The sequence below is a fragment of the Elgaria multicarinata genome, chromosome 4 (assembly GCF_023053635.1).
Source record: "Elgaria multicarinata webbii isolate HBS135686 ecotype San Diego chromosome 4, rElgMul1.1.pri, whole genome shotgun sequence".
NCBI classification, from domain to species: domain Eukaryota; kingdom Metazoa; phylum Chordata; class Lepidosauria; order Squamata; family Anguidae; genus Elgaria; species Elgaria multicarinata.
Window position 1 is genome coordinate 18392456 of NC_086174.1, and position 17450 is coordinate 18409905.

General features: G+C 43.2%; 1 protein-coding gene across 2 annotated transcripts in view; it reads left to right on the forward strand.

Moving 5' to 3' along the window:
- FSHR (follicle stimulating hormone receptor) overlaps nucleotides 1-17450 on the forward strand; it is a 110106-nt gene that overhangs the window by 47229 nt on the left and 45427 nt on the right. For both annotated transcript variants that reach the window (XM_063125530.1, XM_063125531.1), the window contains exons 3-4: nucleotides 15504-15578; nucleotides 16360-16434. In XM_063125530.1, the coding sequence (XP_062981600.1) occupies nucleotides 15504-15578; nucleotides 16360-16434 (150 nt within the window). The remainder of the gene's footprint in view (nucleotides 1-15503; nucleotides 15579-16359; nucleotides 16435-17450) is intronic.

Below are 17450 nucleotides of genomic sequence, written 5' to 3' on the forward strand. Positions count from 1 at the left end.
AAGACACTAGAAACAGTTTACAGGTGGGCTCAGCAGTCCTCTTTACACTCCAGTGAGCCTTGGGGGGGATTTGCAGTAATGCCAGTGAGCCCAGGCGTTGGGCTGCCTGAGGCAGTGTAGCAAATGGTGTTCCTCCCCTAGCCAAGGGGAACAGTACCACCCAGCTGCCCCAGCCTCACTTCCTCCTCAAGCTCGGAAAAAGACACAGATGGAGAGGAGGCGCCTCTTGGGGAGTCATTGTCGCCTGATTCTGGAACCTCCAGGCCAGGCGACGCTCCTTTCACAGACTTCTAAGATTCAAAAGGTAGGGTGACCGTATGACAAGGAGGACAGGGCTCCTGTATCTTTAACAGTTGTATTGAAAAGGGAAGTTCAGCAGGTGTCATTTGTATATATGGAGAACCTGGTGAAATTTCCTCTTGGTTTAATCTTTTTATTATTTCCAAACACCAATAAATAAAAGACACTACAGAGCAAAAAACAAAACAAAAATGAACAAACAAACAAAACGAAAATGAAATGTTCTTCCAATATTCTCCCCAGCAAAAATATGTAACGATGTTGTTATTATTATTTTTCTTACTCTATCACTGTCAAATCCAAATCTCTATTTCTCTCTTAACATTTTCTACATTATTGGTTGAATCCACAGATATACAAGTCTTCTTTTTCTCGTCCCTTCATAAAGTTTAGAAAAGGTTCCCATTCAGTTATAAATCTTAAAGTCAATTTTTCTCTCATTATTGCCATGAGTTTTGCCATCTCCGCTAGCTCAAATATCTTCAGTAGCCATTCCTCTATTGTGGGCACTATTTTGCCCTTCCATCTTTGTGCATATAGTAATCTTGAAGCAGTTGTCATATATAAGAATATAGTCCCATGGTTCTTTTTCATCTACTCATCCATAAATCCCAAGAGAAACTATTCCGGCTTCAGTTGGATATTAATTTTTAGGATTTTTTGGATTACAGAATGAATTAGTTTCCTCTTCATCACACCAGTTAAAGCTGCAGGTGCCCTGCCCTCTTTTAAATCTGGTCACTCTAGTACAGCTCCTGCAGCTTTAACTGTTGTGATGAAGAGGGAATTTCACCGGGTTCTCCATATACACAGATGACACCTGCTGAAATTCCCTTTTCTATGCTACTGTTAAAGATACCGGAGCCCTGTCCTCCTTTTCATATGGTCACCCTACAAAAGGCACAATCACAGCCCCCATTGTCCAGTGAAAGCAGGTGTATTTACTTATTTCAAAGGAAGAAGATAAGGGACTTCACTTCCTGGTTGGTTACAATTACTTGGAGCATCATCACACAAAGGAAAATCACATTTGCTTACCATCGCTTCTCCGCCCGTGCATTTGTCCCTCATTACTTCCTCTTTTGAAAGAGGAAGTAAACCACGTGCACGTGGCCCATTCCGTAGGCCTTTTTGATCACGCTGCTTCTCCTGCACACAACAAGAGATAGCATCAACTTCCATCTTTAAAAAAGAGTCAGACTTACTGGGGTGCTTTTTTGCACAAAGAAGGCTAGAAGGGGCGGGAGGCACGTGGGAGACAGACGATGTTGTGAGAGGGACCCGCAAAGATCCGTGAGTGCCCAATAATGAGCGTGCAATGAAACACTTATCTGATGGAGCTCTTGGAAAGCCCCAGTGAGCATAGATTACTCTGGCATTGATCAGCCTTTGGATACAAACTTTGGCCTTGTCCAGATGGAACTCTAATATAGCTCAAGGTGGTTAAACTCTTGAGGGAAAAGGAGATAATGAGGAGAGTGAATGGTTGACAAAGCCATTATTAGGTACCTTGTAGCCATGCCCCCTCAAAAAAAAAATGCTCAAAATTAGAATTCAGAATGGACAGCCCTGCCCTCTTTTGTATCTGGTCACTCAGGGCAGCTTTAACTGTTGTGATGAAGAGGGAATTGCACCAGGTGCTGCATGCATATAAATGACACCTGCTGAAATTCCCTTTTCTATACAACTGTTAAAGATGCAGGACTCCTGTCTTCCTTTCCATATGGTCATCCTAAGCCCTGCCCTCTTTTGTATCTGGTCAAGAGGGCAGGGCACACCTGCAGCTTTAACTGTTGTGATGAAGAGGGAATTGCGCCAGGTGCTGCATGCATACAAATGACACCTGCTGAAATTCCCTTTTCTGTGCAACTGTTAAAGATACAAGAGCCCTGTCCTCTGTTCCATATGGTCACACAACCTAAACTGGATCACTGTCTTCTCTGGGAAAATAACGTTCCTGCCTATGCTGCTGGAGTAGGCCAATAAACATCATCATCATCATCATCATCATCATCATCATCATCATCATCATTTCTCTTTAAGAACTCTAGGATAGAAATTATTGTTGTTGTTGTTATATTTCTATATCGCCCCATAGCCAAAGCTTTCTGGACAGTTTACAAAGAAATGAAATGTGAATGTGCTGGTCTTCTAAGAAAAATATGTAACATGTCCCCAAGGTCATGTAATAAACATATAAATATAAATAAGGTCAGCCTCTGTACCCAAGGACTAGGGAATGACCAATGTAATTTTTTTTATTTATTCATTCATTTCATTTCTATACTGTCCATTAGCCGAAGCTCTCATTCCACGCCTTCACACATTCATTAAAGTAGCCCTTCCTGCTCTGTTTTAACAAGCCTTTTCAGTTGGACTGAATTTCTTTAATTAGATTGGTATTCAGAAACGTCTTTTTCTTTAATACCACAGCTATGACCCAAATATTGAAATGCACATGTAGATGATGTGGTGTCACACTCTCAAGGGTATACTCTCACGGAGCAACAATTTGTGTGTTACACTCTTAATTTACATTACTAGAGATTATGCACAGCTCCCTTTCTGTCTTGGGGCCAATGAGCAAACTCCTGAATTTTCATGACTCTACATATGCATTTTCTCTTGAGCAGCAGAGAACAACCTTTTAATGCTTTTATTATTCTAAAAAATAAGTTGGCACCAAGAAGGGGGAGGGTGGGAGAAAAAAGACAGTGTGAATACCAGATACAAGGCAGCCTGTGCCGCAAATCGTTGGATGGTCAAATAGCACCAGGCAGATTGAAAGGGGTGGCTCTCCCATTAGCCAAAATGAGCCATGTGGCTCAGGCAGCAGATCAAGAGAGGTGGTGGATCACTCCCCTTCATCTGCAGCTTGCAGAGTCAATCCTACAGCGGCACTCCTGTTTTGCCACTTCAAGAAAGCCGTTAGTCATGCTCCTGCAGGACTATCCAGAGCACACCTCACCCCATGCCACTCATTGTGAAGAAAGGGGCGTTCCTCCCAGAAAGGCATTGTGGGCCCCAGAGTCTGCCTGTGCCATGGCTGCTGCTTTAAGAACATAAGAAGGGCCCTGCTGGATCAGACCAAGTGTCCATCTAGTCCAGCATTCTGCTCACACAGTGGCCAACCAGCTGTTGACCAGGGCCTTGTCTTCACGGCACCACCTTCCCCCCAAACCCCATGGATTTTCCTACCCAGAATCCCAATGTCAAGGAGGGAGTGTGGGGTTTCCAGCAGGCATCCGGATACCGGAGCTGCCCTGGTGGAAGGAGACCAATCACTAGTTGCCTTCCACCAGGACTGCCCCCTGGATTAGCCCCAAAGTGAGGTCAGATAGCAGAAGACCTCACTCCCACCAATGTTTCCAATGTGCAGCTTTGCAGGACAGCCCCACAGTGGCTGCAAATCTGCAACTGCATCATATAACTGATGCAGCGTAGATTCACAACCACTGCGCAACTTCCCCTGCATATACAGCACCCAGGAACCCACAAGCAGGACATGAGTGCAATAGCACCCTCCCATCCATGTTCCCCAGCAGCTGATGTACATCGGTGTTGTGTCCACAGTCCTGGGATCCTTGGAAGTAGGAAACTGGTTCCGCACAAGACTTAGGAGATAGTCATTTATTTTAGCATTCTTTCCTGGCAGGCAACCACAGGCAGACTTGCCGTTTGCCTGGACAGTCTGGTACCAATCCTGGGATGGATTATTTGTGCTTTATCCAGGTCATTCAGAAATCCTGGCCTAGCTCAAGGAATGGGTATATCACAAACGCTACAATAGGCTTAACGGCTCTTCTACTAGAGATAGCACATAGCTATCAGGACTAGTAGCCATTGATAGCCTTCTCCACCAGGAATTTATCTAACCCCCTATTAAAGCCATCCAAATTGGTGGCCATCACTCCATCTTGCTATAGCAACTTCCATAGTTTAACTATACACTGTGTGAAGAAGTACTTATTTTTATCTGTCCTGAATCTCCCACTAAGCAGCTGCATGGGAAGACCATGGGTTCTAGTATTATGTAGGGTGACCATATGAAAAGGAGGACAGGGCTCTTGTATCTTTAACAGTTGCATAGAAAAGGGGATTTCAGCAGGTGTCATTTGTATATATGGAGAACCTGGTGAAATTCCCTCTTCATCACAACAGTTAAAGGTGCAGGAGCTATACTAGAGTGACCAGATTTAAAAGAGGGCAGGGCACCTGCAGCTTTAACTGTTGTGTTGAAGAGAAAATTTCACCAGGTTCCCCATATATACAAATGACACCTGCTGAAATTTCCTTTTCAATACAACTGTTAAAGACACAGGAGCCCTGTCCTCATTTTCATATGGTCACCCTAGTATTATGAGAGAGGGAGAAAAAAGTCTCCCTATTCACATTCTCTACACCATGCAGGATTTTCTACACCTCTATCAAGTCTCCCCTTAGCCTCCTTTTACCCAAACTAAATTGTCCCAGCTATTGTAACTTTCCCTTTGCTGTGATAACAGCAAATAATGCTTAAAGTTTAACTTACACTTGTTGCACACAGACAACTCTTCCCTTCGTCTTTTCTAAGACTAAAAGTCCAAACATTCTGAGATAAGACAATAAGGCCTGCACATGCCAGCTGCATTTTCATTGGCTCCCAGCGCTACCCAGAATGCAATAGACATCCAGGCCAGCACTCGCGCCAACTGCCTTTTCATTGGCTGCAGGCTCCCAGCAATACCCAGAATGCAATAGACCTTTGGCTCAACTTGTCCTATGACTTTGTCAAGTCCCCAAGACATAGCAAGACGGAACGTAGGTTTCAAAGGTGTGGGGGTTTGCCAGAAATATCCCATCGTACCCAAAAATATGGCCATGGGAGAAAAGTAAGCCCACGTCTTCTGTGGGAGCACAGGTGGTGAAGTTGTGCCCTGATGAAGCCAGAACTTGGCAATGCAAGGCCGTGTGTGTTTGTGTGTGCAATGTGTAACCAACAAAGGCCCAGTAGCTTTGTTTGTTTTGTTCCTTCCAGCCTGCAAGCACCTGGCTTTTTATCACCAAGGCCTATCAGTGGGAGAGACCTTGATCATTGTGCTACTCATACCATTCCTTGAAGAACTCACAAAAAGGAGCCAATCGCTCTTGCCAGGAACTCACAGCTGCTGCCGAAGAGCAGGGTTTGCCCTATGCTTGTTTCCAAACATTTAGAAGGAAATGACCAAGAGCAACCGTCCGCAGAAAGACGCTTACGCATTTAGCCAGGCCAAGGTGGCCAGAGTTTCAAAGCCAAAGTCCTTACACTCAACACCACGCTTACCCTCAGGCAAAGTGAGGCAGCTGTCTCTGTCAGGTGACTTTGGGGTGTCATGCGAAGACAGCAAATTGTTATTTAATTGAAGTGCTCTATTTTATTTTATTTAAAAAACTAGGGTGACCATATGAAAAGGAGGACAGGGCTCCTGTATCTTTAACAGTTGTATTGAAAACGAAATTTCAGCAGGTGTCATCTGTATATATGGGGAACCTGGTGAAATTTTCTCTTCATCACAACAGTTAAAGTTGCAGGTGCCCTGCCCTCTTTTAAATCTGGTCACTCGAGTATAGCTCCTGCACCTTTAACTGTTGTGATGAAGAGGGAATTTCACCAGTTTCCCCATATATACAGATGACACCTGCTGAAATCCCCTTTTCTATGCAACTGTTAAAGATAGAGGAGCCCTGTCCTCCTTTTCATAAGTAAGAACTTTGGGGAGCCTTTTCTCTTTGGGGAGCCTTTTTTGTTGGGAAAACTCCCCAGCTTCTGCTATTTATTACGTGGGCATCCAGCTGCACCAGTCAATGTGGAAGCTTCCCACCTTAGCTTCCAAGCAAGTAGAATAAGGCTAAAGCCATAAGAACATAAGAAATGCCATGCTTGATATTTGTACTCAACAATTATTCAATATGTATGAAGCAGATATTTGATGTATTTCTTTTTCTTATTGTGTTTGTTTCAATTATATTTTGGAAATGTTCATTTATGTTTATATAGTGTTGAAAATGAATAAAAATTATTAAAAAAAAAAAAAAAAAAAAAAGAAATGCCATGCTGGATCAGACCAAGGGTCCATCTAGTCCAGCACTCTGTACACACAGAGGCCAGCCTTGGACCAACAAAGCACCTCCCACCGATGTTCCCCAGCAACTGGTGCACAAAGGCTTACTGCCTCAGCTACTGAAGGTAGCACATAACCATTAATGGTGATCCCTTACCTGCCCAGTGATAGGGCGACCATATGAAAAGGAGGACAGGGCTCCTGTATCTTTAGCAGTTGTATAGAAAAGGGAATTTCAGCAGATGTCATTTGTATGCGTGCAGCACCTGGTGAAATTCCCTCTTCATCGCAACAGTTAAAGCTGCAGGAGCCCTGCCCTCTTGGATCTGGTCACTCTAGGTGAAGAGGGCAGGGCTCCTGCAGCTTTATATTATTATTATTATTATTATTATTATTATTATTATTATTATTATTATCCCCTCTTTTGCCCAATACTGGGCCTCAAGGCGGCCTAACAAAATTTAAAACATATACTTTTTAAACCTAGGAAAAGAAATGTACATTTTTTTAAAAAAAATTACAATATTAAAACATAAACATTTAAAATACATGATAATTTTACAAGTCCTTAACATAGATGGAAGACCAGATTATTCTCCAAAGGCCTGCCAGAACAAACAAATTTTTGCCTGCTTCCAAAAGCCCATCAAAGAGGGAGCCAGTCTAGCTTCCCTGGGAAGAGAGTTCCAAAGCACTGGAGCAGCCACCGAGAAGGCCCTCTCCCATGTTCCCACCAAGCACGCCTGTGAAGGTGGTGAGACTGAAAGGAAGGCTTCTCCAGAAGATCTCAAAGCACGGGCAGGCTCATAAGGGAGAATATGGTCTTTCAGATAACCCACACCTGAGCCATATGAAAAGGAGGACAGGGCTCCTGTATATTTACCTGTTGTGATAAAGAGGGACTTTCACCAGGTGCTGCTTGCAAAGAAATGACACTCACTGAAATTCCCTTTTCTATACAACTGTTAAAGATACAGGAGCCCTGTCCTCAATTTCATATGGTCACCCAACCCAGTGAGACAGAATATACTTGAGAAGTTTGTGTATAGTGGGCCACCTATTCATAACTTTTATGGATTGTTCATATTTTGAGAGATCCATTGAAAATTTGAAGAAAGTTTGGGTTTCTCAGCTCCAAAGGCAACGCTCTGACTCATCCCTCAGTACTCAATGGGGGCCATCGAGAGCTGAGCCGGCCATTATCTACACAATGCTCACTCTAAAACTGCTGAAACCCGGGAACTGGCTTATTTTATAAATAGATGACAATGATTTCAGTAACCATAATTTGCATTTGGATGTAGATAAAGAATTCAATGTCTTTGTTGCTTTTAAGAGCTCAGGCACCTTTTCCCACGTGTGTGTCCACCTGCAATACTGCTATTATATTATTAATTCTTATATGTGTTTTTATTTAGTACATTTTTAAAAAAGAAAGAAAAAAGATTACATTTTTGCCCCCAAAGAAAATTATTCAATTGTCCACTCCTTTTCCTTGCTATTCCTGTTTTGCCATAGCCTTTTAACAATATCCATACTATTTGTTCTACAGTTGACCTTGTCTAATCATATCGACTGTAAGCAGCTGAAGGCTAATTGGGAGGCAAGTTGCTATGGTAATTCTTGGGTCATGCACCAAAAGAGACAATACTGGGTATTTTTAAAACTGTTTGTGGAGGGTGGCTGAAAATATGTCGAGGCTTTCAAAATTAAGAGATAATTCATTCAAATTAATTCTAGAATGCAACTAAGGATGTGATAGGGAACTGGGAAACTTTTTTCCCCTTGCTGCTACTCTTGTTTCTTTTCTCTTTTTTTTCCCCAGTCCTCTAAATTGTACAAAACTTTGGAGTCAGTGAATTAAAAAAATATCCACAAGAGATTTTTTTTCAAAAAAAACCTTTCCTCTTCTCTCTGGAGGAGCAGCGGTAAAGTAGCTGCAAATTCCCAATTAATAGGCAGAACCCTGAACAGGCACAAGTTATAAACCATTGGCAGAGGAGTTGCTATAAATCAACATGCAAAGGTCCAGCTGAAAGATCGTATTCTCCCTTATGAGCCTGCCCGTGCTTTAAGATCTTCAGGGGAAGCGCTTCTCTCAGTCCCACCACCATCACAGGCATGCAGGAGAGGGCCTTTTCAGTGGCTGCTCCAGTGCTCTGGAACTCCCTTCCCAGGGAAGCTAGACCGGCTCCTTCCTTGATGTGCTTTAGGAGGCAGGCAAAGACTTTTTTTTTGTTCCGGCAGACCTTTGACGAATAATTGGGACCTCTGTCTGTGTTAAGGGCTTTTAAAACTGTCATTTTAAATGATTTAATGTTTTAATATTGGAATCTATTTAATATATTCCAATATACAAGCATCTGTCAGGGATGCTTTAGGGTGGATTCCTGCATTGAGCAGGGGGTTGGACTCGATGGCCTTGTAGGCCCCTTCCAACTCTGCTATTCTATGATTTTATGATATTTTTAACTTTGTATATTTCTATTTATCGGTTTAAAATGTATATGTTTTAAGTTTTGTAATGCCACCTTGAAGCCCAGCATTGGACAAAAGGCAGGATATAAATATAATAATAATAGAGGGCACAAGGAGATGGGTGTTGCTTGCATTCCTCTTGTGGTACTGTGGGGTAGAGGGGCAGCCGTCAGGCTCATAGCCTGGGAGAAGGGTGATGGAGGGGAAAATAAGGATCTGTCTGCAGTTAGCAACCAGGAGCATTTCCAGGGATCCTTGGAACCAATGAAAATGGGGGGTGGGGAGGGACATGTTATTGCATTTGTTTCTGTACCAGCTAGGGTGGCCACTTAACATATCCACCAAAACAAAACAGAAGCAAAAAGGGGATGCAGGTTTGCAAAAACAAAAACAACAACAACAACAACAACAACAACAACAACAACAACAACGCATATGAAACATTGATATTAGGTGAAAATGTAGAAATAGCTGCTATAATGTCAACAGAAATACCATACATCTCATCACGGGGGTGGGGGGAGGACTCATCATGTGACGAGTCTGCTGTCCAGGTGCTAGTTGTCAATGGGCAACTTCAAGGCCCCTGATCTCCCTTCTTATGGTTCTCCCATCTTTTAACCAGGCTTTGTATTTATTCCACGCATTTTGTGCCCAACCTTTTTGTCAAAAAGGTTCACAAAACAGCTTACAAAGGTCAGTAGTATGACAGTCCTGCTCTTCAGACTTACAATCTAAAAGACATGATGTAAGGTGGGAAAGGGTTGGAGGAGAGGGAAGCAAGCTCCGGCACCAATTCTTACAGTCAAAGTTCTTATAGTGACCAGCTGGGATGGAAACAATTCGGGCAACCAGATCGAATGGCTGCTGCTGGGTGACAGTTAAAGGAGAGCCATAGGCAACTGGTGTCTCAGCAGAGACGATGGAAATTTGGCCTGGACAACCCTTCAGATGAAAGAAGCCTTCAAAAAGCAGAGTGTCCTCTATAAAGTCGCACTTCATGAAGAATTGGTTTGATAGGACCCTTTCCTAAGAGGCTTGTAATCTACAATAGATACAGAAGAAGGGATTTGGAGGGAGGGGTCAACAAAGGAAGAATAGTGATTATACTAATTGAAAGTATGAACATAAGAAGAGCCATGCCGGATCTAACTAAGGGCCCATCTAGTCCAGCATTCTGTTCATACAGTGGCCAAGCAGGAGCCTACATGAAACCCACAAGCAGGACATGAGTGCAACAGCATCCTCCTGCCCATGTTCCCCAGTAATGGGTGTACATAGGGCTTACTGCCTTTGATACTGGAGAGAATTCCTGCTGTTGTGATTGACAACTAACTGTTGTTTTGGTGGGTAACTTGCCCTCCTTTAACCAGTTCTACTAGGAAACAAGTCCCCAGACACAGCAAGGCAAGATACAGAACATGGGACAGCCCCACCTATTGGTTGGAGGTGTTGCTTATCTAATAAGTACAGGTGCAATGGAGTGGTTTTAGGAAAGAGAAGGAAGAAAATGGGATAACCAGAAATCAAGGAAGGGATAGCAGTGGAAGATTATGACAGAGGAAGACAACTATCTACTAAACGGTTAGTTCCTTTCTCCTAAATTAGCAGGGACCAAAAGGGAGATAGTTGTTTGTGAAGTGCTTGGGGCCAACACCCACCCATGTAATCTACAGTAAGTCTGCCTGAAGATAACTTCTTATCAGCTTAGGCTGATATACCAACTGTGCCCTTATCTGGACAGAAATAGCCTTGCTACAGTTATCCATGCTCTGATAACCTCTCATCTGGATTATTGCAATGTGTTATACATGGGGCTGTCTTTGAAAATGGTCTGGAAACTTCAGCTGGACCAAAATAGGGCAGCAAGATTGTAAGCAGGGACTGGCCAAGGAGTCCACATTACACCAGTACTCCTCCAGCTGTACTGGCTGCCAGTCCAGGTCCGGGCTTGTTTCCAAGTGCTGGTATTAACATTCAAAGCCCTAAACAGCTTGGGGCCAGGTTATCTGAAGGGTCGTCTCCTCCCATATGTACTTGTCTGAACCCTAAGATCATCTTTAGGGGTCCTTCCCCATGAGCCCTGCCAAAGGAAATGTCGTGGGTGTCCACCATGAGAAGGGTCTTTTCTTCTGTGCCCCCCCCCCCAGCTGTGGAATGTGCTCCCCAGAGAGGTTCACCTGGCACCTATGATGTATTCCTTTTGGTGCCAAGTGAAGACCTTTTTTATTTTCTGAGTATTTTAGCATCCTGGTTTTTAGCTCTGCTGTTTTAAATTTATATTTTAAATCTCTGCATTGCTGGCTTTTAAATTGTAGCTTTAAATCTTCCTTATTTTATATTTTGTGCTGAACCTATGATTTTAATTTTGTTACCCACCCAGAGAGCTTCATCTATTGGGCAGTATAGAAATGAAATGAAATGAAATGACAAGAAAACTGATAAAGTAGAACTGATAAAGAGCAATATGGCCCTGTCTCTTGTTTCTAGAGTTGTAACAAAACTTACCAGAAGCCATTTTTCTGAGAACATTTCTGAAATTCTTCTTCTTTTTTCCTCCCCCTCCCCAGAAAAAGTCCACTTTACAGAAAGTTCTTTAGGGAATTCTCTGAATATTCACCACCACTTTTTAGGGCAGTCACATTTCTCACCTATAAAACCCTGGAACATTGCTAACTCCAGGGCATTGTAAAATGGTACCCAGGGCAATGAAAAATGGTAGCCAGCCTGCTAACATACTTGATGCTGGTTGTCTTTGCAGTATCAGTATCAACACACACACACACACACACACACACACACACACACACACACACACCCCTTAGGAAAAAAGAAAGATGTTGTGCTACTGTGATTGCTATGGCTAGACCAGGCCTATATCCCAGGATTGTCCTGGGATCATCCCTGGGCATCCAAATGACACACAGGGGATCCTGGGAGCAGGCAGGGATGACCCCTCCATTTGCCTGGGATAAGCCTTAGGTCTAGCTAAAGCCATAGTCCCACTCTGAGAAACTGTGGGACAATTTCTCCTCATACTGAAATTGGGTGAAATGACCCACCCCTCCATCGCCAATTCCTCTACCCACAAATCGGGTGGAAAATTTCAAGAAGCCATTTTGTGCACAGCTCTACAATACAGTGTTTTCAACCTCCAGACGATTCCCTTCCTCCTGCTAGATAAATTACAAGATAAAGCTAATAATCACTTGAAATCTAGCATGGGTCGAAATAAAAATGATCCCTTTAAGAGGACTTTGTATTCACAGAGGTAGGAGTTGCATCTACTTGTTCAGCTTGGGTGAACTGCAGGAGACGGCTCATAAACTTAAAAGAGACACATTTTTTATATAGTAGATGGGCTGGTGTTGTTTTTTAAGATTTGTTTAATATACCATTTGAGGGTGGGTGGGTGTGCATTTTTTTAAAAACACCACTGAAATATTCTGTGTTGCTATAAAGCACCTGCTGTTCCCAGCTTCATCATAATGTGTAATGTAGTGGAATTAGCAATAGAACTTCCCCTTAATGGCATTTCTTGGTGTGAGTGGGCAATTTATATACAGGGTTGTTGTTGATTCCATTTTCTGCTCAACCGCTATGTTGTTTTTAAGGTTAGTTAGAATGTGCTCCTTCTCTTCCACCTCCTCCATCCAGAAAAAGAAAAAAGGTTACCAGCCTAATTCATTAGGATTGTTCACACATCTCGACAGCCCACCGTGGCTTAATTTAAAACAAGCCTTGGGCCAGATGTACACCAAGCAGGATATAACACTTTGAAAATGGTTTAAAAGCTGTATTTGTAATGTGTCCTGGGCCTGAACAGTTCTCAAAAACATTGTAAACTGTTATAAAGCAGTAGTGTAGATTCTGCCCTGGGTTTTTTTTTTTTTAGAGTTGTCAGGTTTGCCAGGCATGACACACCATGGCAAGCTGAGCGCCATGCAAAACTGGCACTCGTGGGCACCCAGCACAACACAATAGCCCCCGTGGGTAAATTAAGCCATGGTGGGCTGTTGTTTCATGCGAACCAAGTCACTATGAGATCCCAGTCCATAAAAAGCCATATTCATATGACAACTACATGGAGAAGCAAAATGGATGACAGATAGATTAGCCAGTTAAAAAAGAGGACATGCGTTGCAAAAAAATAAAATAAAATAAATTGGAGGATTATGCAGAGCCCCACCCCTTCGATTCGGAGGCTGATTGGGAGCTTCCAAATAGCCCCGATTCAACTCTTGGGCAGCTCAGCACCATCCTGACCAATTTTGGATTCGGTTCAATTAGGTCAATTAGGAGTCCATAGGACTCCCCTCCTGCCTGCCCCCACTCCCCTCCTGCTCACCTGCAAGATATACCTGAAGCCTCATGGAGGACAAGTGGCTCGCCGGCACATGCAAAGGCTTCATATAAGTCCAGCAGATGGGAAGGGAGGGGACGGCGTCTGGCCATTGGGCCAACTTGGGCCAAAGTGCTTCATCTGCTTCAGGCCAAGGCAGCCCAATCCGGTCTTGAACTGGATTTGAGCTGAGGCGGGCCAAATCGGCCCGCTTTGATTCGGATTCAGAGTCTGGGACCAAGGTGAAGCACATCCCTAATAAATTGTTTGTGCTAATTGAAATATATAAAGAGAGAGAGAGAGGTTCAAGTGTGGAAACACTGAGTGTAATTTAAATAGAAATACAGGGTACCTTACTGTGGCATTACCCACATTTCTGTTCCCTTAGGTATGTCTGAGTGAGTGTGTCTAGATCAGCGTTTCTCAACCTGTGGGTCGGGACCCCTTTGGGGGTCGAACGACCCTTTCACAGGGGTCGCCTAAGACCATCGGAAAACACATATTTCCAGTGGTCTTAGGAAACTGTATTGACTGAACTATGTCATGTATCATCTTTTGTATTATTAAAGCTATTGTTATGTATTATTTTCATTAGAAAACCATCCCATGACAATGGATTGTGTAGAGAAGAACGAAAATAATTTTATGGTTGGGGGTCACCACAACATGAGGAACTTATTAAAGGGTCGCGGCATTAGGAAGGTTGAGAACCACTGGTCTAGAGAGTGCAGCACATTGGACTGAGTGGGTGTGGCTGGTGATGCTGTGGAAACGAGGGGAGGAGTCTATATGAGTGGTCTGAGGGGCTCGGTTGGTGATTGGGTTTGGAGGGTAGATGTGTTTAGCTGAGTGATTTCTTGTCAAGAGTTGTGTGAGGAGTGAGTGAAAATAAGATCATAAGGACTAAGGATTGTTTTTATTAGATTTGTTTCTACCAGTATTCTTAAGAATAGGCAGGAATTGAATAGAATTTGAAGGAACTAAGAACTGTAAACAACAACAAACATTGTCTTTATTTTGCTACCATAAAACCACATGTCAGTTTGGCTGTGTCTCCTGCTCTATTGGTTCATAAATAAACACATTACATTAAACCTTCAGCCTGCTATATTCACAGAAAAGCCTTTTCCAAATCTCCTTCCCTTTTCCCTCTGCTATAAGGGAAAGGTTATATTTTTATTTTTACCCCTTCCTCAGGTATTTAAGTGGTGGTGCTTAGCCTGAGGGAGGTGTGCACGTTAAAGCCTGGTGTGTGAGGTGGTGGTGTTGCACTTACCATAGAGGGAAAGAATGTGACTGCTCAGTCTGCTGACCAGGGGGTGACTCCGGGTGGACAATTTCCCCTGCTCTCCCTTCTTGTAGTTCTTCATCGCGAAATGGGACCTGGACTGGGCATCCTTTCAAACAGAGGATGTGTTCAAATAGAGGACTATCCTTTGGCAGAGGACACCTGGGCATCCTAAATGACATCCACATGCCCCACTCTTGACTTCAAAATGTTCAGCCAAAGGTCAGAATTAGGGATGTCCAAGAAATCTGGAATGGAATCAAATGAGTTCGGATTTCTATGAATCCTCAGTGGACCAGTTTTTCCCAAGTCACTTGGATTCCATGGACTTGTGGACAATTTTTATTTTTTTACTTTCTGGAATTTTATGCAAATGTAGCCATAGAAAAATACATCCTTTTTTTAAAAAAAATGGCCGAAAATGCCAATTTCCCCCTTTGGCTTAAGTATGAAGATGCACATTTGGGGGGAATTTGCACATTTGTGGGGGGATTCATGCATTTGTGGCAGTGTAAATTTGTGCAAATTCAAGAAATTGGAGGGAAAACCACAATTCTGCTAACAAGCAAACGATAGAATGAAAGGCAATCCTGACAATCCGTGAAAGGCAGATGGAGTGGATTTCACAAAATCTGTACATTCCTAGTCTGAATAGAGCCTAGGCGCCTATGAATTGTATTCATGAACCTGCCTGGGCCCACCTTTAAAGCCTATCGGATTGGCAGGAATACCTTGGACATCGGCCCTGGTTTAGTAGTAGATCACATGCTTTGCAAATACAGTCCCTGATTCAAACTCCGTAATCCCAGCTGAATGGTTTCGTTGGTAGTTAGCTGATAGTGAGAAATACACAGCTAGCCTGAGGCCCTGGAGAAATTCAGTGGAATAGTTTTTCCCCACTCCACTGCATTTATCTAGGTGGAGAATTTGAAGAGGCCATTTGGGCATATGGCTCTAATGTCGCTTTCAAGAAATAGTGAGGCCACCTTGGTTTATGTTTCCACTTCCTCGACAGAGAGATCTCTCAGAACGACGCCTTGGAAACCATAGAGTCAGATGTGTTCTCCCAGCTTCCCAAACTCTATGAAATGTGAGTAAATAAATGGGTCTGGAGGGTGGACGTATTATCAGACTGAGCTGATCAGTGATAAACTGGTGTGTGAGCTGCAGCTTTTATGTATTTGTGTACATTGAGTGCTAGCACGGTGCAGTGGGGGGAATTGAAAGGGAGGGCAAAGAAATGAAGAAAAAAACAGGACAAATTTTGGCTCCTCCAAATGAGTGATTTATTGCACACTTATAACTGTCCACTCATGAAAGTTTGTGGGGGGTTTAAATGACGTTGTGAACGACCAGGACATATTCTGTGGCACCCATTGGACATTCCATCATGAAAAGCACCACCTTTCAAGTGGTAACATCCTGAAAAAAGGTGGGATCTTTCGCCACTAGATGGCATTGTCTCAATGGAACTGAACTGAACTGAATGTAGGGGGAGGATGCAATTCAAACCACATGGTGGTCCTCTCTGCCCATGTAATACAGCCCATAACAATTGCACCAAAAGGGAGCACAAACATCCCAAGTAAGCAACGTGATTTGCCTTTAATGTAAAGATACCCTCTGAGCAGTTAGGCCAGTGTCCCTCTGGAGTGGGAAGAGTATTCCAGTAATATGTCCCTCTGTTAACAATTTAATTGGGACCAAGTTTATAAAGAACACTGGGAAACTAGTAGGGGACAAGGCAAATACAGATTTGCAGAAAACGTCGCTTACCCCATTCACAGAATTTCATTGTATTAGAAAACAACACTCTAGCCTTCATAATTAGAATTCAAATGGATGCTTTCTCTTCTCCTTTTCTTCCACAGAAGAATTGAAAAAGCAAACAACCTGGTGTATATCGACAGATTCGCTTTCCAGAGCCTTCCCAATCTCAGATATTTGTAAGTAACTTTGGGGCTGTACAATTAGTTCCAACAAATGTACTTTCATGGAATCGTTTTGTGCTTGTTTTAACATGAGAACCACACAGCTGATTTTCTTGCACAGAATTCGGATATCTTCCTTCAAGATTGCTCCAGTTGAGGGGAATACAGGTGTTTCCAGAGCTCAAGCAGCATTATTTTGTCACTGGCAAAATAGTTCCTAAAGTAAATAACTAAACCTGCCGCTAGTGCACCCATTGCTGTTTGTGAGTGCTGGGGAGAATGTGGTTGCATGAATGCAATGGGCCCCTGCCTTAGATTTTTACCTGAGGCATCATTTAAGAACATAAGAAGAGCCCTGCTAGATCAGGCCAAGGCCACAGCTAGACCTAAGGTTTATCCTGGGATCATCCAGGGTTCACCCCTGCCTGAGCACTGGATCCCCTGTGTGTCACCTAGGTGAACAGGTTTGACCCCTGGAAGATCCAGGGATAAACCTTAGGTCTAGCTGTGGCCTAAGGGTCCATCTAGTCCAGAACCCTGTTCACTCAGTGGCCAACCACTTGCCCATGAGGAAACCCAGATGCAAAACGTGAGTGCAACAGCACCTTCCCACCCATGTTCCCCAGCAACTGGTGAACATAGGCATCCTGCCTCTGATTCTGGAGGTACCATAGAGGCATCAAGACTCATAGCCATTGATAGCCTTCTCCTCCAGGAATTTGTTTAACCCCTTTTAGCCATCCAAATTGGTGCCATCACAATGTGTGTGTGTTTTTGGCAAACTCCATAGTTTGACTAGGCACTGTGTGAAGAAATACTTCCTTGTGAAGTGTGGCAGTATTTCCTTCCTCTCCATCCCATGCCTGCAACATGTTATGACTTTGAAAACATTTATCCTTTCCAATTTTAGGGTCTGAGCATTCCTCCATTATAAGTAGAACTAAAGCTAACAAGGAACAGGGACTTACTACCAGAAAATACTTAAAAGTGGCAAGGAGCAACTTTAACTTTACCTTTGCTGTAGCAATGAC